Source organism: Diceros bicornis, chromosome 35 (genome assembly GCF_020826845.1).
Source record: "Diceros bicornis minor isolate mBicDic1 chromosome 35, mDicBic1.mat.cur, whole genome shotgun sequence".
Lineage (NCBI taxonomy): Eukaryota > Metazoa > Chordata > Mammalia > Perissodactyla > Rhinocerotidae > Diceros > Diceros bicornis.
Window position 1 is genome coordinate 16,659,413 of NC_080774.1, and position 24,752 is coordinate 16,684,164.

General features: G+C 55.6%; 2 protein-coding genes across 7 annotated transcripts in view; one reads left to right on the plus strand and one right to left on the minus strand.

Moving 5' to 3' along the window:
- BICDL1 (BICD family like cargo adaptor 1) overlaps positions 1 to 5,124 on the plus strand; it is a 93,395-nt gene extending 88,271 nt beyond the window's left edge. For 3 of the 5 annotated variants that reach the window (XM_058531545.1, XM_058531542.1, XM_058531544.1), the window contains 2 exons: positions 481 to 601; positions 2,055 to 3,603. In XM_058531545.1, the coding sequence (XP_058387528.1) occupies positions 481 to 601; positions 2,055 to 2,276 (343 nt within the window). In that variant the 3' untranslated portion in view covers positions 2,277 to 3,603. The other 2 variants (XM_058531543.1, XM_058531546.1) reach the window with 1 other exon arrangement.
- A 667-nt stretch (positions 5,125 to 5,791) lies between these two features.
- On the minus strand, positions 5,792 to 23,883 carry RAB35 (RAB35, member RAS oncogene family). Of its 2 annotated transcripts, XM_058531547.1 has the most exons (6): positions 23,693 to 23,876; positions 18,052 to 18,102; positions 14,895 to 15,018; positions 9,814 to 9,938; positions 9,598 to 9,722; positions 5,792 to 8,155 (listed from the first exon to the last, which is right to left on the minus strand). In XM_058531547.1, the coding sequence occupies exons 1-6, from the start codon at positions 23,742 to 23,744 to the stop codon at positions 8,027 to 8,029; spliced, it is 606 nt and encodes a 201-aa protein (XP_058387530.1). In that variant the 5' UTR covers positions 23,745 to 23,876; the 3' UTR covers positions 5,792 to 8,026. The 2 variants fall into 2 exon arrangements, with proteins under 2 accessions (XP_058387530.1, XP_058387531.1); XM_058531548.1 differs by lacking the exon at positions 9,598 to 9,722 and having other exon boundaries at positions 8,049 to 8,155; positions 23,693 to 23,883.
- Between the last annotated feature and the right edge of the window lie 869 nt (positions 23,884 to 24,752).

A 24,752-nucleotide genomic window follows, 5' to 3' on the forward strand; every position in this document is an offset into this window, starting at 1 on the left:
CTACTGTGATTAGCGAAGCTGTGATGATCACTGTGTGGCTACTTTTGTACACATGTGTATCTTTAGGACAGATCCTTTAAGGGGGGATTGCTAGTGAAAAGAAGAGAACCAGAAGGACAGGGACCCCACCTTCCATGGGGACTGGCCTTTTGGGGGAAGGATTAGCAGCTCCTTAGAGTTATTTGAGGCCTTTGATCCCCTCTGGGTTCCAGTCCTGATTTAAGTATCATCCTCTTTTAACCAGTTCTTCATCTGTGAGTTGGGGATGACCAATAATGGTGGAGAAAATGTATGTGAAAGCACGTTGCCAAGTTTCCAGCCCTCTACAAGTAACATCACAGTTTCTGTTAAAGTTACTATTTGTTGTGAGTTTGGGGTCAGAGCCTGTTTCCTCATCCTGTGGACTCCAGGTGCCCCGGGTACAAAACAAGATGCCTCTGGCACAAGGTGACGATGCTCCCCCGGCTTGTCTGTTTTCAGGAAGAACGCTGTGGAACTGGAACTCGCCAAGTGCAAGATGGACATGATGTCTCTCAACAGCCAGCTGCTGGATGCCATTCAGCAGAAGCTGAACCTCTCACAGCAGCTTGAGGCTTGGCAGGTAAACAAGAGCCCTGAGACACAGGGTGAGAGAAGACGAGGCTCCAGAAGGGGTCTCTGAATGAAGGCAGACTGTAAGAAAGAGAGTTTGTTACTGGAGGATCCCATGTGCGTGGGTGAGCAGTAACCCCGGTTTTCACCTGGTGAAATTCAGAGCTTGTGCTCCCGTAGTCCCTGGGGAATATGCCTGAGGATGCTCTTGAGAGCGATGAACCCCGGGCTGTGCTTTCTGGGGCTGTGGTGATCTCCAGGCTTGAACAGGGGCCTCCTTCAGCTAGTCGTCTCGGCTTTGTTTAAATTAGTTAGAAAGAAACAGCTGTTAACATGGAGGGCCCAGGAACTCCTGTATGACTGAAGGAAAATTCACAGCTGGATGTAGTACAGCAACCCTTGGGTTGCTGGCAGCTGTTGCCCTCTCAAAGGCCAGCTTCCGTTTTCCAAAGAGCACTGTCTTGGCACAGGCCTGGGGAAAATGAGTCAGTGTGTCCATCTCTAGGACCACTGTTTTCTGAGTCCAGTCAGCCTGCCCCATCCCAGGCCCAGTATGGCTTCCCACTGGGCCAGGGCTGTACTTGCTTTTTGTTAGTGAGGTTAGGGTGGTACCATTTCAGGATATGAGTGTAACCATTCATGGTTCTCCCCAAAAGAAATCCTAAGCAGACAGATGAAGAGCCACCTGCGGCTCTACCAGGCGAGCCCCACCGTGGAGGGCAGGTTCACAGTGACTATTTTTCCAAGGGCCCTGCTGGGCTGGCCACAGGAGCACCAGCACCCTCCCCACAGAGCTGGTCCCTGGCTCCTCAGCCTCCCGCCCCTTGGTCAGCTGGCCATTCCCTGGCTTACTGCCCCTGTTCTTCTCTCTTCTCTCCCGGCTACAGTTTGCTTCCTCAGGGCTTTTTACTATCTGGCTCCTTTGGTTTCTGATCTAGTGGCCTTTCTCAGTTCCCGTATCAACAGCTTTAGTTGTACACCCCTCCTGCCTTTGAGGTGAGACTGAGCCCTCATCCTGCCCACCCTCTCCCCAGCTGCCATCGCAGTCCTGCCCCTGCCGCCTCCCTCGTGGCCCACCGTGTTGTGTGTGCCGGAGCCCAGCATCATCTCTGTGCAGTGTGCCATGCCATCGAGCCCCAGCCTCCATCCTCCCATCACCATCGTGTCCAGTGAGCCTGGCAGCACGTGGCCCAGTACTGACTGGCTGACCCCTGGTTTCTTGGTGCCATCTCCTCATAAATGAGTTGTTTTGCCCACAGAAGTAACAGCAGGCATGGAATTGTGAGCAGCTCATGCGTGTGTGTGTATGAAGTTCTAAAGTGGTGTATTTTATTGGGATTACCTTAACAAATTTTAAAGTATGAAAAATGCAGTTTGCAATGTGCTAGGAAAAACATTAGCTTTGAACGGGTTTCTTTCTGAAGGACCCTTTAATGTTTCTCTCGTTGCATTTAACAACCTAGGTTCTATTGAGCATGTCCCAAGTGCAGGGCACTGTGCTGAGGGTTCGACACTGGGGCCGTGGAAGTGGGCACCCTGTCTCCTGTTTCTGTGCAGAGGGGGAGGAGAGGTGCAGGAAGGGAGTGGAGTATGAAGACAGACAGGGATGGGAGGAGAGGAAGGCAGGAGAGCGGGACGTGAGCAAGGGGGCGAGCAAGAGGTCCACACGTGCCACCATCTGGTAATGTGGTCAGGAAAGTCCCCTTGTTTCACACTGAAACCTGCAAAGACTCTCCAGTGACACCTACTAGTGAGAGCTTGGGTGCGAGTGTGGGAGGTGAGGGACAAGCTGGCCAGGGAGAGGGGCCCGGCCACCCCCACTTCCTGCCCTGTCACCTGGGGGCTCAGAGCCGCAGAGCTCATCCGCCCCCCTTCAGGGAGTGCCCCACTGTCCTGTGCTCGGACATGAGCAGCTGACTCGCCCACTCCAGGGTTTAGCCCCAGGCTCAGTGTCTCTTCCCCAGGACATCCCAGAGCCCACCAGGTTCAAGGGTGAAGGAATCAGACAGATGCCCATTATGTTTCCTACTGATGTTAACTAGACAGGGCTGCTGATATTTCTAACCAGTAGTTTTCGTACTTTGTGAGTGGCAGAATGCCTTTGTCGAATAGAATCTTCCACAGAATCAGAATCTAGCAACTAGAATGGAGAGAGAGTAGAGCTGCTCTGTCCAGAAGCCCCTCTGTGGAGTAGAAGCTGCTGTTCTGTAAGGTGGAGTCAGGGTGAGGGGGCCATTTTCTAGGCAGCTCAACAAATTGGAGGGAGAAAGGTGCTACCCCAGTGAGGAAGCCAAGGAAATGGGTCTAAGTTGGAGCAAGACAAGCCCTGAAGATGGTGATGCCCGTGGTCTCTGCCACAGATAGGAGCCTCACCAGTGGGGCGCTGAGCGCGTGGCTGGTGGTGGGCAAGGGTAGCACCCAGGGAGCCTGTGTCCCTGCCACGCGGGGCTGCCGGTGGTGCCTGGGCATCAGCAGCTTAGGCTGGTGAGAATTCTAAGGGAAAAAAGGGTCAGGAGAAGCCCCCTGAGGCCAGGCCATTGGGCTGGAGAGCTGGCAAGCTGAGGTCGCCCTAGGGCCTGGGGAGGGTGCGTACCATGCGAGAGGCACCCACCCAGCCCCAAGGGACACAGGAGGCAAGGCAGAGAGGGCCGGTCACAGGCGAGGCTGAGCACTGGCGTGGGGCCGGTGGCCCGGGTGGAGAGACAGGGAATTATCAGCTGCCGCCGTTCTCTTGGCCTATAAGGACAGACCATCTGCAGGGTCAGCTGAGGGGCTAACACTAGCGAGAAGCCAGCTCAAGCCCTGAGGAGAATGGAGGTGTCGCGTGGCTTGCGTGTGTCCCCACATCGTGTCTACACTTGCCGCTTTCTTGGTCAGGGCAGCCCTGGCTGCAGCCGCTCACTCATCTCATTCCTCGTCCTCATCTCACCTCTTTCCAACATTTGCCACCACCCCCCCGCCCCGCCCCCAGCGCCAGGTGAGGGCCCTGCTCAGCCCCCTCCGCTCTGCCCTCTGCAGGATGACATGCACAGGGTCATTGACCGGCAGCTGATGGACACACACCTGAAGGAACGGAGCCGGCCTGCTGCTGCCCTCTCCAGGGCCCACGGCGCGGGGCGCGGGGACGAGCCCAGCACCGCTGAAGGCAAACGGCTCTTCTCATTCTTCAGGAAAATTTGAGTTGGGAGGAGTCAGGCCAGCGAGGATGGGTGGACTGGAAGTGACTGAAAAGGGGGTGTGGGCAAGGGCCCTCCCAGGCCGGGCTCAGTGGCTGCACTGCCCACCCACACTGGGGCCAAGTGGTCTAGGAGGGCCCACTTGGCCTCTGAAGGCTGCCCTCAACAGAGGGACAGGCAGGAGCCCTGCCCCCACCACCCGGCCAAGCCCAGCCTGGGCTTTCCCAGGATCTGCTGTTGAGCAGGGCTCAGGCTGCCTCCAGAGTGGCCCCTTGGTCGGGCTTTGCGGCTCAGACCCAACAGATCGCAGCCCACCTCACCACCCCTCAGTGGCTCCCGTGCCCAACCGCAGGCACCGCTGCCCTCCTGTTTTGGAATATGGGGAACAGAAGAAATGGAGGCCCTTCTCTGCATGCCTGAAGAAGAGCCTCGGGGGCCTAGTCCTGCAGGGCACCAGGCCCAGGCCTGAGCCTCCACCCCTCCCCCAGCCACTGGCCCAGGGAGTACAGGGAGGAGGTGGCCCCTCACCCACGTGCATGCACCTCTGCCGAGAGCACCTCTTCCGGCAGGAGACCCAGCCTGCGGGGCCTGATGGCTGGGGCTAGTCTCATGCTCAGCCACACTGGGCTTTCCCGGAGTTTGGCTCAGGCCATCCCCTGAGCCCAGGAGGAAGAAGGGCCCTGCCCTCTGGCTGCCCCCGCTCTCTCTCCAGGGCCACCTCCAGTGCAGGCCTTCCCCCTCAGCGGGGCAGGCCAGCCAGTCTTCTACAGGCTCTCTGCAGTCTTCAGCTGTCCAGCCCTTTCCCCTTCATGGGGCCAGGGCCGGGAAGGGTCTCATCCTCCTCCCACAGCCCCCTTGCTCCCCTCAGATAGACAAGTTCTTGGCTCAGCCAAGCAAGTCCAGGCCACAGAAGGGCCCCAGAGGGGTCTGCGGTCAGCCACCTCCACCTCAAGGGCAGCGTTGGTACCACGGGGTGGATGTCTCCAGATACTGGCCACAGGCCTGCGGAAGGATGAATCCTGCACCCTGCTGCTTCTGCTCCTTCCTCGGCAGCCACTCCACCGTCCCTGCTGAGGCCCTAACTCAGAGGCGCCCCGGGCCGAGCCAGCCCGCAAGCTGCTTTACAAAGGATCATCTCCTCCCTCCCCCGGGAAAAGCACAGCAGGGATGAGCGGAAAGAATGTATCTATAGATATGTACATACCACAGTGCTGTAATTTTCTATGTAGCAATCGTGTAAATACATGTATGGATTTTATAATATACATATATATAAATCTATAAAGGCATATTTTTAGAAAAACAGCACATCACTGCTTCTTTTGAAAATAGTCTACGAATAAAATGAATTTCTACAGAGCTTCCTGCCTCAGTCATTGGGTACCTGGAGGGGTGGTTTGGTCAGAACGCAGCTTACATTTCAGAACCGCCGCGGGCTGGCCACGAAGAGGCAGCCGATAGTGAGGACCCCACGCACCTGGGAGGTCGCCTCAGACGCTGGCACCCCATCAGTGGTTTCAGCCCTCTGGGGGCACCTCCCCTGGAGGGTGGAGGCATCCTGTCAGTGACAGCTGTTTTGGGAGCAGGGGCTGAAGGTACCGCCTCCACGCCCACCCTGGCCCTGGGCTCCCTGCCAGCACTGCGGTTGCCTGGCTACAGGCAGAGCCTGTCAGACTGCTGCCCAAGCCTGGAGCAGGCCCTACAGCCTGGCAGAAACTTCGAGCCAGAAAGAAACTGCCGCAGGCAGAGCCTCCACTGCATCCTTCCGGGCATGCACAGAATAAACACAGAGCTTCCCCTGGCATTGTACCACGTGTGCTCCTAGGCAGTGCAGCCAACCAGAGGGGAAGCTCAACCTAGACCAGCCTTTAGTGGAGAAAACAAACCTGGCTTCTGAAAGTGTCCCTGGGCCGCAAGAGGCACCTGTGCGACACAGACCAGAACAAACGAGCTGGACACAATGGGCAGGAAGAAGCCAGGCCCACCCAGAGCGCAGCTAGAGGAGAGGAAACAGACCCTGGAAGAAAATTTGGCAGCTTGAACCTTTATTTTTAGTATTTTTCTTAAAAAGCATAATTAGAAACTTTCAATACAGAAATAATCCCAGCAAACCATTTAAAAGTTTTGTTGTTTGTTTGACAGGAATTTCACATCAGGTCCACCAGGATATCGGTCCAGCCCTGTGAGTCCCCCACCCCCACACCCCCCATCCATGCATGTAACACTTGGCGGGACAGGCACACTGTCACCAAAATCACCCCACCACCTGGGGCTGGACATCCAGTTGCCAGAAGCCATGGTGGCTTCTAGCCTGGGCTGGAAGCTTCCAGGACCCCTGTCCTCTTATTGCTTGAATTTGCAAGCACTGCCACACTGGCGTCACCTGAATGCTCAGTCAAGTATGCTGCCCACCTCATGAGCCCCAAACTCTGCACACCCCCGACAGGACCCACGGACAGTCCTGAGGATGGAGACCACGCTTTTGCTCCCAGCCCCCTAACCAGACAGGGTTGCCTGCTGGTTGGCCCTGCAGCCACCCTCCACAGCACCGCCTTCCCAGTCCGCAGAGCTCCACCACCTCATCCTGCGGCTCCAAAGTGAAGGCTTGTCACACAGAACCACAGGCTTTTGGCAGTTTGGGGGAAGTGGAGAGACAGGTCAGAAGAAACCCCCAGTTTTTATTGATTAAAAACCCATCAAGCAGTGTTAACATGGAAAATCTGCAGTGTGATCTGTGATGTGATTGTCCAATCAGGGCTTCGCCTGGAAATCGCCTAGGAAAGGAAATCTAATAAAACACATCATGGTGTTGAAATAAATTATTTCCAGGTTACGTGATCCTTTTAGGGTAAAGGTGAATGAGGTGTCCCAGGAGGGAAGGGGACAGTAATCAAGTGCAGATGACCCTGGTTTTTCCTCCAGGGGACCAGAGTGGGTCAAGCTGGCTGGCTCCCAACCCCGGTTGCCATTCCTTCCCACCCGCTAAGAAATCCTCATGCTGCTAAAACAGTTCTGTCAGTGATCCAAGGCTGCCTGCCGCCCAGCTCAGAGGCGTCATCCCCATGGTCCAGCAGCCCCTGGCACCCACTCCCCACATTCAAAGGTGCCTGGTGCTGCATCCGACACCCAGGAACTCAGTGGGAGATGCGGGGCCGACACAGACAAGGGTGGAAGGCCCCCTCTCCTTTCCCACCAAGAACCAGCCAAGAAGGCAGAGCTGCTCTGCAGAGAGCCCAGCCCCACAATGACAGGAAGCCATTCGCTTTTTCTAAAAACACTGGACCCAAAGTGGGGAGGCCACAACTTTTGCTGCTGTGCCAACCAAACCTCAGGAAGAGAAACAAGGTGTGAGGAACTTAATTCATTTGATTTGGCTTCATTTGCTTTATCTGTTAAAATAATGTTCCTTAGCCCCCCTGCAAGCCCCATCCCTGCACAAATATCCCCTGCCTTTCTGGTGGAACTGAAACAGGTTGGTATAAATTAGAAGCCACGGCTCCCCTGGGTTTGTAGCCCAGAGGTATCTAGAAGGCAGGACAAGAAATCTGTTGGCCAAAGGTCAGGAGTGACTCCTTCTGTGGAACCGAAGGGCAGGGCCAGCTGAAGGCAGGGCCTCTAACAGGAACCTCCAGGCCTACCTCTGGGCCAGGATTCCCCAGCTGCCAGAATGGGGATGGGGAAGGAAGGGAGCTGGGCTGGGAACAGAGACAGCACAGGCCCTGGAGATGGGGGACACCCCGTGTGCCAGGGACAGAAGCCGACAGCCTATAGGAGAACGAGTAACATGGAGCCCACTCCACCAGCCCAGGTTGGCAAAAGATGTGGCTAGAATGCGATCCTGGCTCCTCAGGGAGCTGCTGGCAGTAAGATGGGATGGGGAGGGGAGGGAAGGTCTGTCGCAGCAGGCTGGCGTTAAGGAGGCAAAAGCCAGAGCAGGACGAGGGTGACGCGCTGGTTAAAGCAATATACATTATGTACAAACTCTGGTTAATCAGTCCGCTCGGCTGGCAGCGTCCTTGCCGGGCCCAGGCGCCTTGGCCAGGGGGCAGGGGCACCAGAAGGGAAGGGCAGGTTGTCCAACACCTTCTTGGCACTCGAGGGGGGAGGGGAGGAAGTGCCGATGGCGCCTCCCGATACAAAAACGTGGAGAGAATTCTTTAAATAACGGCACGAAACTGAGACTGTCCCCCGAGGAGCCCACGGGCCTCAGGCCAGGGGAGTGGCCGCAGTGCAGTCTCTGCAGTGGGCTGGGTGGGGCATTAGCAGCAGCGTTTCTTTCGTTTACTGTTCTTCGTGAGCTTCACCACATCGTTCTGTTGTTGCTGCTGCTGTTTCGCTAAGTTGTCTTTCTTTGCTCGGAGGACCAGCTCTGTGATGCAGTTGAACATCTGTGAGGATGAAGGAGGCAGGGCGAGCCTCAGACCTAGCGAGGAGGCCCCGTCATGGCTGCGCCACCTCTGCTGGCCAGCACGGCCGCCTCCCCGCCTCCCAGGGCCCAGCTTTCTGTTCCTAATCCTGAATTTTTTTGTATGTATGTCCTCAAACCCTTTCTTGAAGGACGTGGTAAATTATAAAGGTCAAAAAGAAACGATCAAAAGACCCATGAGCTGTGTCTTGGGGAAGTCAATCTCTCAGGTATTTTCTAGTCTGTCTTTTAAAGAGAGAAAGAACCCCTTTCCTTTAGCTGGAATCTTCAGACAAGACAGATAAAGGTGCCCCTGTTTTGGTTTCGGGCTAGAGGGACCCTGCTCCGTGTAGGAGCCTGCCTACTCCATGCACCTCACTGCATGTCCTAGAACCTTCCTGGGACCACCCCCAAGACATCCTTGCAATGCCAGGATCCAGTGGAACTCCACCTACCAAGCCACAGTCCTCTCCTCCACTTGGCCGGGAAAGGTCTCAAGCCCCGGACATAATTTGCCTCACTTAACCCCGGAAGGCAGAGACTCTCACCTGACCCCAATCTACAGAACGAACAGAGGGAGCCTAGAGAGGTTAAGTCACTGCCCAAGGTCACCTGGGCCCCCCCACAGGTCCCCTAGCGGAGAGGCCCAAATTGTGATCCTAGCCTAACTCTGAGGCACCCGGGCTCCGCAGTGCTCTGCGGTCAGGGTCCATGATGCAGTGGGGATCTCGGCTTCCCTGGGCCTCTGGACTCCACACACTGTGGCCAGGAATCTCCCGAAGCCGTGAGCAGCCAGCCTGGGCTTGTGGCAAAAGGTCTGGCTTTTCTCCCACAGACTCAGAACTGCTTTCCAACAGCCCCAGCAGAAGTGAAGGGAAGCTGCCCTGGGCTGGAGGCTCAGCTAGTCTTCGGGGGATGTGCATCCCCAGGAGCCTCGCGGGGGCTCACAGCAAGTGCCCACCTGAGCTCTGGAGGGCACAGGAAAGCAACCTGGTCTCTGCAGGGAGACCAAGGCCCCAGGGGAAGCCAGAGACCTGGAAGAGGGCACGGTGCTGGGGCAGAGGAGGGCCAAGGAGGCAGAGACCTGAGTGGAAACCGTGCATGGCTGTGGTGCGAAACAGGTCCAAGTCTGACTCAGCCTCTTACGAGCTGGGTGATATTCCTTAAGTTGGAACCTCAGTTTCCCATCTGAAACATGGGAATAATTTACCTCTGAGGACTGTCGAGAGATGAGCTGACATCTTTAAAGGGCCTAGCTCAATGACTGGCACACAGTAGGCACTCGATAAATGCAGTTACTGTGACATTTTCTGTCGGCCGCCTGGAGGCCCTGGGCAGGCTAGGAATGGGAAGAGGAGGGCCGTGGTGGTAGAGCAGAGCTGGGCCCCACTCCCTCCCCTGTCCCCGCTCCAGCCCAGGCCTCACCTCTTCCACATTGACGTTCTCCTTGGCGCTGGTCTCAAACAACTGGATCCCCATCTGCCCGGCAAATTTGTAGGCATCTTCTGTCTCCACCACCTTCCGCTCAGGGTCGTCATTCTTATTCCCCACTTCAAAGCAAAGCAAAGTCAGCCCGGCCCTGCAGGAACACCCTCCACCACCTCCATCCCACTGTCCCCACCCCACTGGGTCCAGCCTCACCTAATATTCGGCACACGTCGTCACAGTTCTGGTTGATTTCATGAAGCCACCGCTTAACGTTGACAAAGGACTCGGCACTAGTGACATCATAAACCACAATGACCCCGTGGGTCCCCCGATAATACCTGCAGGGCCAGAGTCTGCGTCAGAGCTTCAGCCTAGACAAGAGCAGCCCCTTCACTAGGACCACCCGCCCACATCCAGACAGCAGCCGGGGAAATGGTGAGGGGCAAATGCTTTCCCGCAGGACACCCAGAGTCTACTCTCCACGTGGCCTCGGCTGGACACACTCGACCCAGACCCCGGCCAGCAGGGAAGGACGCTCGGCAGCACTGCTTCTCACACTTGTCCCCAAGGCACCAGGGAGTAGGGAGTGCTTGGCCCTGAGGCGGCCAACCAGGTTGTTCAGAGTCTGCCACTAGCTCCAGACTTCTTTGAAGTTCTCATTTTATTTCTAAAAATCAGGCACTTTTTGCATTTGACATCATATTATCACTGTCTTTGTTTTAACGTTAAAAAAATTTTTCTCTCCTCAAATCTGTCCCAGTAAAATACCATTCCAAGAAGATGCAGCATTTGTGAAGCCCTGCCACGGTCTGCATTCACTCCCCTGGGGGCAGGTGGGCACCTCCCTTCCTGCCACTCTGGGCTCACCCAATCCATGTCGGAGGGAGGGAGAGCATGGAAACTGCATGGGCAGCTAGGCACGGATGAAGAGGGTGTCCCAGACACCCACCGTGCCACCATCCAAATGTGCAGACCCCATGGCCTGATGTCAGCTAGAAGGTCTGGAAGGCAGGAGGATGCAAACATTCCTCTCCAGACACTGCATCCCCAGTCATTCAGGAGGACATCACTCCTGGGACGAAGACAAGGACAGGGCCTCTCACTTTCCCGGAGAGCCTTCACTGACCCAACGGCCAGGCAACCCCCCTGCCCCAACACTATGCAATCACCCAGAGCTGCAGAGCTTCTCACTCAACGAGGGGCTCCTGAGAACAAGGGTAAGAACCACTGCCCACAAGAGGCCGCGCTCCTGAGTGGTCGGGCTGCTTCCTCCTGACCCGCTGGCTGCCACCTGGCCCAACTCCAAGCACTCCGCCCTCCTGAGGCTTATCAGGGCCTGGGCACTGGGCCCGCAAGCCTGCAGGAGAGCGGGTCCTCCCGAGCAGCAGTTCTGAGGCCCCCGGGCTTAGCAAGGATGGAGCCAGCCAGGCTGGGGGTGCAGCTATGTTCTCACCTGCCTGCCAATCAGGTCTCTTGCCAACTCTTCATATTCTAGGCCCAAGCACAGGACAAAAGCCTCCAGCTCTGAAAGGCTGGGGGACCCTGGGCTGGTTACTGCATGTACCTCATCGCACCTCAGTTTCCTCAACTATAAAATAGGATACCAGTTCTTAACTCTTGGGGAATTCCACTCAGGAGGAATAAAGGAGATAATACACATTTTTGCAAGGGCCAGCGAGTGGTAAACGGTCAAGGAAAGGTGGCTCTTTATTGTCATTATTAATATTCCTTCAGTGACAACCTGGGGCCCCTGACACAGGTAGAAGAAAACCAAGGGCCGGCACGGGGAGGCAGCAGTGAAAGCAGCTTCCCTGATCTGGCTACCAAGGTTGTGAGCAGGAGGAGCCCCTGCTGTGCTCTGCGGTCAAGCCCAACTTGTCTCCCCACCCATCTCTCCCCCCCCCCAGCCACCTGCTGAGAGCCCCCAGGGGCTTCATTCCGCCCACATCTTTGCTTCCCAGGGACACAGCGCCACCCCCTGCCTTGGGGAGCCCTAACTGTCCAGCTGTCTAGGCGCTCGTCTAGGCGCTCGTCTAGGCGCTGGGCCCTCAGAACCAGCTCTCAGCCCTGCCCCTGTACCCTGGCAGCTGCTGCTGGGAGTGCCAGGTCATCACCCGGTTCGGCCTGGTGGACACCCACCTGAGCGGGTGCAGAAATGCATGCCAGGAACCAAGGGGACAGACAATTGTCCCCTGCCAGCAAACGAAGTGCAAGCAGTGGAATGCATTTCCAAACCCTCCTTTGCTTAAGACTATCAAAGATGCCAAGAAATGCCTACAGCTGCGGCCCCAGCACGAAGCCCCCGCTGATCCGGGGGAGGCTCCGCCTTCTCTGGGCCCAGGCAAGGGGCTTTATCTGAGAGAGAGACTGGTCTGGCGATGAGGTTGGGCTCAGAGCTCCAGCCAGGAGAGCACAGTGCTTCTGAGCTTCCTATGGCCACTGCCACCAGCGATCACTTCCGCTCACCACGACTTAGCTCTGTGCCAGGAATGGTACTTTCTATCCACCACCTTGTAAATCTTTGCAACATCTTGTATGAGAGGCATGAGGGTCGCCATTTTACCAGTGAGGACGTGAGCCTGAGTGGAGTGACCTGCCTGAAGTCACCGTGCCCAGTCCAACTCCGGGATCCAGGGCCAGGTATCGAAGGGGCTCTCCTTCCTCATCACCTCCTCCTCTCACCTCACCATCCGACACCTCACTCCGCCCCCGATCCACACCTCTCAGGCTCAGCCACCCCAGCTAACAAAAGACAAACTATGAGGGGGTGACAACAGGGCTCTTTTCTCATCTGGCTAACAGGATGCAGTTTTAGTTTCTCTTTTAATGCCCTGACTCAGAAAAGGCCACACTATTGCACCCTGACTGCCCCAATCCCTAGAAAGAGAACAAACTCCTCAACTCTTCAAGACTCCTTCCTTCCTTGCCAACTACCATCACAGGGCATCAAGTCTCTCCGTGGCCCCTCGGCATGGCCTGTGGTGACTCTTGCCTCATGAGGGGCAGCGTCGGGGACCCCAAGATGGAGCTACCCTCAGCCTCCCCAGCCAGCCAGGCAAGATGGCCTGCAGGGGCCAAGCCAGTGCCCACAGGGCACCAGCGTGCAGCGTCGCCCCCCTGCTCACGCACCCTGAAACAAACACGGTGCCCTCGGGCAGCTGAGTAACTCCAGTCTCCACAACAGAATGAAGGAGGCAGTTCACCCACTTCCCGCCCCTCTCTGAGAGAAGCTGACCTCATGGCGGCCAAGGGAGGGCGGGAGCTGCTCTGCTAAGAGGGCCCAGGCAGCCCAGGCCCCACTGCCCTCCCTGAGGCATCTCTCGTGGCCACAGGCCCAATATTCTCAGCCGCCCCTGAATTCCCTGACTGGTTTCCAGCCACAGGAGGCACCAGAGCATCTGCCCTCTGCCTCAGCCCTGGGGCCTTGGGGGTGGGAAGCCAGCAGACAGCAGGGCCATGGACTGGTTAAAAGCAAGAGCTTTGGCATCAGACGGACCTCAATTCAACTCTGGACTAACCAACCAAGCTAAGTCACTTCACCCTCTGGGCCTCAGTTTTCTCATCCATAAAATGGAGATAATTACAGGACTCTTTATCAGGATTAAATGAAATAAGCAAGTAAAGCCCTTAGTGACAGTCCCAGCCAGGAGTAAAGACAGCTGGGGTTAGTGCCCAGACCTCTAGACCCTGACAGGAGGTCTTGGGCTTGTTTGGGTCTAGACCCACAGCTCGGGCCACTCACACCTCACGACGTCCATCCTACCCTAAGGAGCCTCTGATCCCAGCTGCCCTCCTTAGGGCCTCGCTGGCAGTTGCTGAGCACGAGGGGGCTCAGGCAGCTCATCAGCAAGTGTTGCAGAGAGCAGCACTGGAAAGCCCCCAGGATGGGGACCCTGGGATTTCAGGGAGTCACAGACCACGGCACTCATGCGAGCACTACAGGGCTACCCGGTGACAGAACCTCCTGCTAAGGGGCTGCTCGGGCTCCAGCCCCTGAAACCTCCTTGACCCGGACCGCCCACCCACCCGGCCAGCAGCCCCAGGAGTACCCCCTCATTCCCAGCCACCGCCATGGGGGCTCTTCAGCCCTCAGAAGATCCTGAGGAGCCTCGGGATGGGCAGCCAGCCTGGGTCCACCCCGCTTCCATGCTGAGCGAGGAGAGGGATCTCTGGCCAAGGAACTTCCTCACACATCTTCCCAGAAGCCCCCACTCACACAGGAACTGCTAAGAGGCAAAGGAGAGGCCGCCGAAGAAGCAACCACTACGGGCCAGACACCAGCTCCGGCTCTGCACACATCCCGGTGTGGAGCGCAGGCTCTGCCACTCACTGGGAGCAGGACCCCACCTGGAAGTTCCCTCATCTGTAAAATGGGGATAATAGTAGTCCCGACTGCAGAGAGCTTCAGAGAGCTCAATGAGATCACCCGTGAGAGGTCCAAGCACAGAGTACCTGGCACACAGGACTCAGCATTCAAGAATCCTAAAGATAAACCCTCTGGGAAACAAGCTCAGAGAGTTTAGGCAACTTGCCCAAGGTCACACAGTAGAAGAGAAATGTAAATTCTAAACTGCCTGCCTTCCAAGCCCTGCTCTTTCCTGGAACCTGTTCCATTAACAGCCCAAGAACCAAGAGCCCCTCACAGGACTCCTGCGGTCTGGAGCTCCCGCTGGGATTTCCTCCTGTTTGCTGCTAAGAACCACAGAGGTGCTGTAGCAGCAAAGAGGGCAACCCGCTGATGAGCCAGGTTCCCAGTAAACAGCCTAGGGGAAGCAAAGGAGGGGCCTCTCAGCGGCCTCCTACGTATCAGTGTTCCTTCCAGGCCATCCAACAGAGAGAGGCCGCCTCCAAGAAGTCACAGTGGGTGACGGGAGCCTGCACGGCCAACCCCAGCAGTCACAACTGATACCTAACAAGAGTAACTGTCACTGACTAAGTGTCTGACCACCTGGTGAAGCGAGTATCACCATTATCCCATTTTACAGACAAAGGACCTGAAGACCAGAGGGTAAGCTGACTGACACGTACTGTACTGCTGGCACCCAGAGCCAGGGTGCTCAGCCACTGCTCAGCCACACCTTGTCCCCTCCTCCTCACGCATCTTCAGGAAGAGGAAGGGCTCACTTCAGCCCGATACCACCTGACACCACCCACCATGGCCAGCAAGGAGCTCACCTCCCGACAGCCTCAGGGCCCACCCCAGGGACATTTCTACCATGACCCGCGACTAATCACTCAACGGTGTCCACATGTCGGTAGCGAGGGGTCCGAAGGGGAGCACTGGCCTGACTCACGTGGAGGTGATGGTGCGGAAGCGCTCCTGCCCCGCCGTGTCCCAGATCTGCAGCTTCACCTTCTCCCCATTGATCTCCACCGTCCGAATCTTGAAATCCACGCCAATGGTGGTGATGTAGCTGCCTGCACACACACGCACATTAGCAAGGCCCCCAGGTGCCCCGTCAGACCGCATCCTAAACTGCACAGGCGACCCTGGGCTCCAGGATCCCTCCCCACTCCCTCTGTGCCCAGCACTTTCGACGTCCCAGGGACACAGCCATGAACAAGAAAGACAAGGTCCCTGCCCCGATGGAGCCCACAGTCGAGGTGAGGGCAACAGACGGGATACAATGAAACAAAGTGATAAAGAAGACAATTCCAAGAGCGATGAGTGCCACAAAGGAAATAAAACAGGGGATGTGACTGAGGGGAGGGGACAGGTTCCTTCAATTAGAGGGGCCTGGCAGGGACATGTTAGCTGTGGCCTGAGAATGGTGGGAGGCCTATGATGCACGTGGGGTTTTTCTTTTCTATTCCATTCCAAACATCTTAAATGACCCACAAAATTAACTTCCTAACATACAAGTCATGACCTGCAATTTGCAAAATGCTCCTCCAGGCAGAGAAGACAGCAGCAAAACTACCAATAGGGTGGGGGTCATGTGAGGTCAGGCACATGGTGGGAGGCAAGTGGGGGAGCCAAAGCCAGATCTCAGGGCCTTTGTGCCATTTTAGAGAGCCTGGACTTTCCCTTGTGTGTGATGAGGAGGCATTGACAATTTTAACCAGAGCACGAGCTGCATTGTAAATAGCTCTCTTGGGGCATCTGTGTGAAGGATGGAGCTGAAGAGAAGTTTTGGCCGATGTAACAGTCCTGTCCAGGCTTACAAAGGCCCAACTGCTAAGAAGAACACACCTTCTCGCTCCATTAGGAGCTTACAGTATAACACAGTGCTGCAGACAAGACACACGCATGCTGACTATATGAAGTATGGAAAGGGGATAGGAAAGGTCAAAGTTCAAGGGGATCAAGAAAGGCTTTGGGGAGGAAGTCACACTTGGGCCTAGCTTCACAGAACAGGTACAATTTCAAAGGTTGAAATTAGGTGGGAGAAAGACATCCACCCAGAGGAAAGGAGCTGAGGCACAAGCGGAGGGAATATATTCAGAAAACAAGACAGCATCTGGCGCTCTGCGAGCTCTGGGTGACGCCACGGAGGGTGGCCCCACACCTAGCGCTGCAGGAACTCAGTAGACAGCTGCTCGCTGAATGAGCGAGTGAGCAAGAGGGCTAGAGAAAAAACAAGAGTGAACAAACAGTAAGAGAGAGAAAGTTGGAAAGCTGAGCTGGAAAGAGATCGTGAAGACCAGTGGTTTTCAACCGGGAATGACTGTGTCCACCCAGAGGACACTTGGCAATGTCTGGAGACATTTTTGATGACCACAACTGGGCCAGGGGCGGGGGGGAGGGGGTGGAGCCCGGGGATGCTGCTCAACATCCTTCAATGCACAGAACAGACCCCACAACAAAGAATTACGGGCCCAAAGTGTCAATGGTGCTGAAGTGGAGAAACCTTGCTATAAACTCTGCTCACAGAAGAGAGGGCCACCGAGGTATTAAAACAGAGGAAAGACGCTGCCAGAGACGTGCATTAGTAAGCTGAATTCAGCAGTCTGGTAAGGGATGGGTAGGAGCTGCTCTAACGCTTCAGGCTAGAACAATGGTCTGAACTAAGATACTGGTAGGAGAAATGGAAAGGAGGAGAGAGATTGCAGGAGAACCCTCCAGGAGTTGAAAGCTGATAGGATGGGGAGTCAGAGGGACCTAAGGAGGAAGAGGAATGTTTTTCAGCATAATGAGAAGCTGCCCATTAGTTACCGTTCTTAAACAGACAGCAATGTTTACTGGAAGATTGTATTTATTGAGAGATTACTTAGTCCAGACACAGTGACTTGCGGTATCTCAGGTACTCTGCGCAGTAACCCAGGTGGGAGGGACGATGGTTAGTCCTACTTTACAGATGAGCTGAGACTTAGTTACGTTCACGGTCACACGGGGAAGACAACTCTTTCCAACATCACACCAGCAGTAGTGTTGCAGGGCTACTGTGGGGAGAAACCCACTTCTCCACTGAGAGAGGCGTTAGCCATGTAATCACTTCCTAACTGTAGCTCACTCCTCAACCACGCCACAGGGAATTCCCCACAAGACAGTCATGTTTCAGACCTTGATCAGAGAGGCCAAGCCAACCAGAAGCCTCTGCAATGAACCTGATGGGTTCAACAAACGAAAACAGGCCCAGCTTCCCCAGTGATCAGGGACATACAAATTTAAATGAGATAGCACTTTTTGCCTACCGGCTCAGCAAAAATGAAGACTACTAAGACCCGGCACTGATCAGAGTTGACGAGGGGCACTTTCGACCCCTTCAGTGAGCGTGTCAGTGAACTCAGTACAGCCTCTTTGAAAGGCGAGTTGGCAGTACCTGTGAAAATTTTAAACGCACATACCCCCTGACCTAGTAACTCCACTTCTTTATAAGAGTAAGCATACAATGTACCCCAAGCAATGCAGCATCACCTAAAATAGATGCAACCAGAAAGCACACACAACCAAGGGCACTGTTACTGGATGATGTGCATCTGTGCACAGCCCGGGAACCTCCACAGCCATTTAAGAACCCGAGGGCAGTATGCAGATGTGGAAGGATGCCCCCTGATGTGCTGAGGGGAAGGCAGGTGTCGAGAAAAGAGTCGGAAAGATATACACCATGCGGAACAGAGGCTACCAGGGCATGAGGGGCGGGGGGTGCCGGGAAGCGCAGGTGAAGGGCCAGCTTGCATTTTTCACTTTATCGAGTCTTCCTGTTTGAAATTTTATATAGGCATATACTAACTTGCAATATTTTTTTAATTTTTTTTTTCTTTTTTAAATGTTGAGGCACAAAAGACCCTGGGTAGAAAAAGGATGGGCCTGCAAAAGGATCTTTTTTGAACAAGATAAAGACCGACCACAGAGACTTCTAACCTACGCCTCCCTCCGCTGCTTCTTCCCTCGTCTGGCAATCAGAACGAGGATGTTTCCGACATTAGGCAGAGGCAAGTGTGTTCTGGCGCCAGGGAAAGGGATTTCGTAACCGGAACACCCCAGCAGCACCCCAGGGGCACACTCACCTGAGAAAGTGTTGTCTGCAAAACGTAACAGCAAACTGCTCTTGCCTACACCTGCAGGAAAGGAAGCAGGAGATGAGAGAAGGATGGGTCCCCCCTACAACCCCAATCCTTCAGGGAGAAGATTCCCAGGTCCTAACTCCTAAGCAGTTCGGCAGGACCCATCTCCCTCCTTGATGCTGCTTTTTATCTCCCCACCCAGTGACACACCAAGAACATCTCTCCCACTCAATCTCTGACCTTTTTCTCCGTCCTAGTGTAAGACAAGCTGCCCCCAAATCCCCGGGGAGAGATGAGAAAGGGACTTGTGCCCAGGCCCTGTACTGAGGGTTAGCCCCAGCACAGACCCAGAGAAAGATACAGAAATAAAACAGGGGGAAGGTCAACCAAATGACACTAGCCCCAAAGTGTGTCTAAAACATGGTCCCTAGAAAACTGCACACCACACGTGAAGCTTCAGTTTGTGTGCAGTGTGAGACAAGGAATAGTAGAGCTGGAAAGAACTCTTGAGACCATCAGGCTATTTTGCAGGTGAGGAAACTGAGGCCCAGACAACCCAAAACGACCATCAGCCATTTTCCCCTGGCTGATGTCACTGCCAGCCAGAGGGGTGGAAAGGGCGTGTCTGCCTTACACCTATCAGCCCCCACAGCTCACGTATGCTCAGACTGTTTCACTTAGCACAGCATCTCCTGGCACCCCTGTTCCAAGAACAGGCGGAACCCTCATAAGCTTGGCTTCGCTTTACTTCCACACACAGCAGCTTTAGCCTGCCAAGGTGCACCTGTCCGGTGTCCTCCTGTCCCATCCCCTACTGCCACCACCCCTAGGGCCAGCTGGGTCAACTGGCCACAGAAGGAAAGCATTAGCATGCACACAGCACTGTGTGTGGTGGGCACTTGGCTGCTCCTATAACTCCAACCGCCTCTCTTAAGCGGCAACTGAGGCTCCAAGAAGCTAAGGAGCTGGCCTAGGGTGCCTCCGCAGGAAGTGGATCTGAATCCAGGGCTGTCTACCCCGGAGCTCTAAGCTCTTTCCAGTACATACTGCTTGGGGAGTCTTCATGCGTCTGTTTTGGGAATTGAAATAAAAAGACCCCAAAGGGGCTCATGCATCTCACTCCTGTTAGATTTTTAGCAGCGGTGCTATCAAAGCTAGTTATGAGGAGATCTTCACCTAGGGTCTCAGAAACCCCTCAAGCTAAGTGCAAATTCTGAGTATCTGTGCATATTTGTGGGGAGGAGCCCATGGCGGTCATCAGATCCTTAGAGACGGCACTGCCGCCCCCCCATCCCCAGCTGTGTTTCTCTAAATCCCACTAACCCCAGACATCCTCTCTGGGCAAACCTCTCTGATGATCTCTTCTGGGGACTTCTCCAAGTGAGATGTCCAGGGATGCCCAGAAGAGCTTGTTTCATGGAGTAAACCTGGGTCTTACCTTCCCAAAGACAGGCTGGGGGTGCAGCTTTGAGCAGATGCGAGCTGTACCCACAGGACCTGCTGCTCAGCCCCTGGGCCTGCAGTGCTCTTGCTCAGAGCCACTTCCTCATCGCTGCCTCCGCGAGGCTTCCTGCTGAGCCCAAGGAGAGCCTGAGTCCTGGGCTGGGTCCCTCACAGCTCTGCCTGACGCCAACACCCCACCGGCCCTGCCGGCTCCTTTGCTTCCTCCTGGAGCCTTCTGGGTCTGCTTACTCAGCTAAAAGCCTGTGTCTGGGCCACTAGGCTGTGAGTCCCTCTAGGAAGGAGATCTCGCCTCACTCACCCTGGACATTCACAGTGCTGGAAGCCGGGCACAGCACTTAGTAGGCACCAAAAAGCACTGTTTAATGAATTTCTGACTAAAGGAATGCCAATCGCACTGGCAGCTATGTTATCTAACGCTATCACTACAGCGTTAACAGGAGCCAAAGCAGTGGTGTTCAAACTTTTGGGGGCAACAGACTCCTTTGTTTAAATTACGTTTTATCTGACTGAATATCTAAAACAGGTAAGGGGGAGGTGCTCTCTCTGCATGAAGCAATGAAGCGTGGCTTTCCCTCCAACTTGGCTTCCCAGGGGACCCTGCATTCACCCCCAGGCTCCTCTGCAGAGCTGCAGAAAGACCACTACAGTCACCACATTCACTGCTGCTTAGGGCCTGACACCAACCTCCAGCATTGCTCGCCCCTTTAGAAGGAACAGAAACCCACCCTGAGAAATGCCACCTCCTAAACATCCCTGGGAGAGGCCTTCTTGGGAAAACATGCTGCCACCATTCACCCAACAGCACCAGCCGAAGGGAGGGAGCCATAGGTACCAAACTACCTTCACCACAGCCAATCAACAGCTTCCCACGGGCCACATCTGGTATGAAACCCAACCAGCCCAGCCCATCATCTTTTCCCTACAAGGAGCACAGGCCCAGGCCCTTGATGCCTCTTGGTGGCCAGGAGACAAAGACTCATTCTGCAAAAACCTTACACACCACTCTGTCATTGCCGCTCTCCCTGCATCAAACTCCCCTGTCCCCTGCTTTCTGCCTCTTGGCCTACACAAATGCTCTGGTCCTCAAAAAACCTCCACAGAAGTCCCCACCCTCAGTCCTGCTCTTCCCTTGGGCTATAATTCCCTCCCGCCTCTTTGCTTCAGCTCTAGACTGTTGAAGACCCTTAGACCTTCGAGTAAAGTGTTCTCAGTTTCAATCCTGGCTCAGCAACTAATTCACTGTATAACCTCAGACAAGTCACGTCCCCGCTCTGAGCCTCAGTTCACTCATCTGTAAAGTGCGAGGCTTTAACCAGATCTCTGACAGCCACTCTGGCCTCCGGGTTCTACGAATGAGAAGGGCTGACCCCATGGATCAGATGCAATGCTGTTACAAAGCAGAGCCAAAGTCAAAGAGGCTAGGAGAAAGCGTAGAACCTCACGCATAAAGAAGAGCTGTAAAAGCTGAGAGAATGTATTCCAGAAGCATGTACAATGTGGCAGAGTGGGAAGAAGAACTCTAGATTCATAAAGAAATAAACTAACATTCATTGAGGGCCTACTGTTTGCCAGGCCTGACACCAGCTGCTCACACATAGCATCAATGTGTATTAACCCCTGGCTTTGCCTCTGACGAGCTGTGCAACTTTGGGCAAGTCAGTCAGCTCCTCTGAGCCTTAGTTTCCTTATCTGACAAACTACACAGGCTACAGGTGAGAAGCAGATGAGAGAGGGTCTGTGAAATCATTTGATAAACCTTCAGGAAGCAGCCACACAAGGAGCCCAGTTCAGAAGAGTGCATGACGTTAGTCTCCTTGCTCAGTGGCCAAAGCTTAGTTTGAACTTCCATGGCTACCATCTCCCAGTCTCAGAAGCATTCGACGTTGAGTATCAGCTCACCATCAGGGGAAATTAAACTGCAGAGCATCTGTCTCCTCTACACAACGTGGTCCTACATGCTCAGACTGAACTAGGAGCCAGACCACATCCATCTTGACCCAGTGAGTCTTCTCCCACACCTGCTTTCTGAGTGAAAAATCTATACCCCATGCAAAATGTACTGTGAGAAAGGGGGCCAAAACCATCCCCTGGGTTTCACAGGGGAGAAAAGCCAATAAGCTGCATTTTCGTGCAGAATTTATGCTTTTCGTTTTTGGATATCGACGCACAGGCCCTAGATGTCTTGTAGAGGGATAAGGACCCCTGACCTTTCGGTGAACTGACTTCAACTTCAAAAGGAGAGAAATCACGCTGGTGCCAGCCCCTCAGAACCAAGGCCAGGGCTGAAAGCAAATCCTGAAAAGGCATAGGCCTCAGGGCCCTGGGGCAAGATAGACGCCATCTCCAAGAGCAAGTCTACACAGCTTGTCTGGTTTTCTTTCATTCAAACCACAATGGGGCTGGCTCCATGGCTTAGCGGTTAAGTGCATGCGCTCCGCTGCTGGTGGCCCGGGGTTCGGATCCCGGGCGCGCACCGACGCACCGCTTCTCCGGCCATGCTGAGGCTGTGTCCCACATACAGCAACTAGAAGGATGTGCAGCTATGACATACAACTATCTACTGGGGCTTTGCGGGAAAAAAAATAAATCAATAAAATTAAAAAAAAAAAATGTTTAAAAAAATAACCCACAATGAATCGTCCTCCACTTTTCTAACTCCTTCCCCAGCCACAGCTACTCTTCATCTCCCTAGTTAGCCCCTAACTTTTCCCCTTACCTCTCCGTCCCCCCAGTAACCACGGAAACCTCAGCCATCCTTCACCTGATCCAAACCACCAACCACATCCCAATCTAGCTCCACAGTGAGACCAAAGCCCACCCACTTCCCTGGCCCAGCTATGACACTGTCACCCAACATTCCTACATCAGGGTCTTACAACATCTTTCATTTGGTTCCCTCTTTCCTTAACAATCCACGGGCTCCCCCACCAACCTGGCTCCATTCACATGACCCCCTTGCCCACACTCAACTCCGGTCTAGTCTATAAATTTGGCTTGCTCCCCAGCCTCCTTCCCCATCATATAATCCCAGCACCTTAGCGATGCTCCCGTAAACCTTCTAGGGCCTGCCTCCCTGACCTCTTGGTCACCCCGTAAACCTGCTTACCCGCCACACTCCAAACACCTCTAAAACCTTCTACCCTTTCCCAGAAACCAGCCTATCTCTTCTAAGGACACTTAATATTCATTCATTCAACAAATATGTATTAGGCATCCGCTGGGTGCCAGGCACTGCCCTGGGCACTGGAGATGGAGCAGTGCACTGAGCTAGGAGCTCTGCACAGTGTATACACGGTCAAAGCCCTTCTGTAATATTGGCTGACCCACCTCCAGTACAGTCTGGTATACAGTGTGTAACAGCAAACACGTACTGAGCACTCACTACGTGCCAGGCACGGTTCCAAACACTATGTGTGCATTATGTCACTGAATAAGTCAGCCCAGTGAGGCAGATTCTATTATTATTCCATTTCACAGATGAGGAAACGGAACCACAGAGAGATGACAATTCAGCAGGAATGTGCCAGGCCCTGTGCGAAGTGCTTTACCTGCCTTACCTCATTTAAACCTCACAGTAATCCCACGAGGAAGGTTCTGGGACTATCCCCACTTGACAGAGGAGGAAACTGGGGCTTACAAAGGATACTGACGATCCTATCAATAGCTAACGTCTACCCAGAGCTAACTCTACGCCAGGTCGGCTGCTAAGCACTCTTCCAGCTTCACCTCACCGAATACTCACACCACTCAGCGAGGCAAGTCCCCACTTCTCAGACGACGGAACTGAGGCTCAGAAAGGCGAAACAACACGCCCAAGGTCACGGAGTGAGGAAGCTGGGAGTCCCCAGACTCGAACCCGGGGCTCTCCAACTCCAGAGATCGCGCGACTTGACCAAGGTCACACGTGAGGCCAGGGCAGGCGCGGTGAGCGGACCGGACGCCCCGGCCCCGACCCCTGCGCACCCCGCGCGCCCGGCCCCCCAGCTCCGCAGCCGGGTGCCCCAACCCACCTCGGCGCGGCCCGGGCCCTTCGGCACGCCCCTGGGGCCGGCGGCCGCCGGGCGGCCCCGCCCGCCTGCCCCGCGCGGGCCGGCACCTCCCCGCCCGCCTGCCCGCCCCGAGGCCCCCGCGGGCCGCGCCCGGCAGGGCCCACGCCGCCTCCGGCCGCCGCGGCCCTCACCGCTGTCGCCGATGATGAGCAGCTTGAAGAGGTGGTCGTAGTCCCGGGCCATGGCGGGCGGGGGGGGGCGCGCGCGGGCGGGCGGGGTCGGTGCTGGCCTCGCGATCTGCAGCTCCCTCCGGGCTGCTCCGGCAGCGGCGGATCCACTTCCCGAACAAACAGCCGGAACTGACAGAAACACCTCCCTCTGCTCCCCCTCCTCCTCCTCCTCCTCCTCTTCAGCAGCCGCCGCCGCCGCTGCCGCCGCCTCCCTCCTTCCCGCCCCGCCCCGCCACTGCGCAGGCGCAGCGCCTGGCACCGCCTCTGCGCAGCCGCAGTCGCGGCCGGCCGCGCCCTCTCCGCGCTCGCGCATCGCGCATGCGCCCCGGCAGAGTCTGGGGGGCGCGGGCCTGGCTGGCCAGCGACTGCCTGCTGAGTCTCGCCGTTGCCGCCTGCGTCGCCCTGAGGGCTCGGAGAGCGGAGCTGCTGTCGAGTTCTAAGTGAAAGAAGCCGAGAGGACCAGAGAAGCCCGGCCCTGGCCCGGGACAGACTCGCTGCTTCATCTTCAAGCCCCTCAAGCGCTGCGGAGAGGAAAAGACGGGCACGCAGTGACCGTGGGGCGGGGCTTGCGCCGAGCTCCCGGTGTCTGGAGACGGGACTCGGCCACCCGCCCCTTTTCCGCATCGACGCGGCCTGTGGAGTGCGGCTCCGGCCCCCGTCGCGTCACGGGCCTGTGGATGGACGCCGAGTGTTACAGGACGGGAGTCGCCTGCCCGAGCCGAGCGTGTTAGGAGTGCGGCCTCTGAGGTCAGCGCGGGGTCGGATCACATGCTAGCCCTGTGACCTCTGGGAGCCCGAGTTGCTTCCTTGGTAACATGGGGAGGGTGGTTCCAGGTTCAGAGTCCCGTCTCTCTTGACGCTGAGCCTGGGAGAGGAGTGAGCCGGCGTGTAAGATGCACCCCGGGGACCGAAAGCAGCAGCTCCCTCGGCTTCAATTTCACAGCACCCACAGATACACATCTCAGACTCGTGTGGGTAGGAAGACCGGGGCCGCCAGAAGTTAAGCGGTGTTTGGTGTATC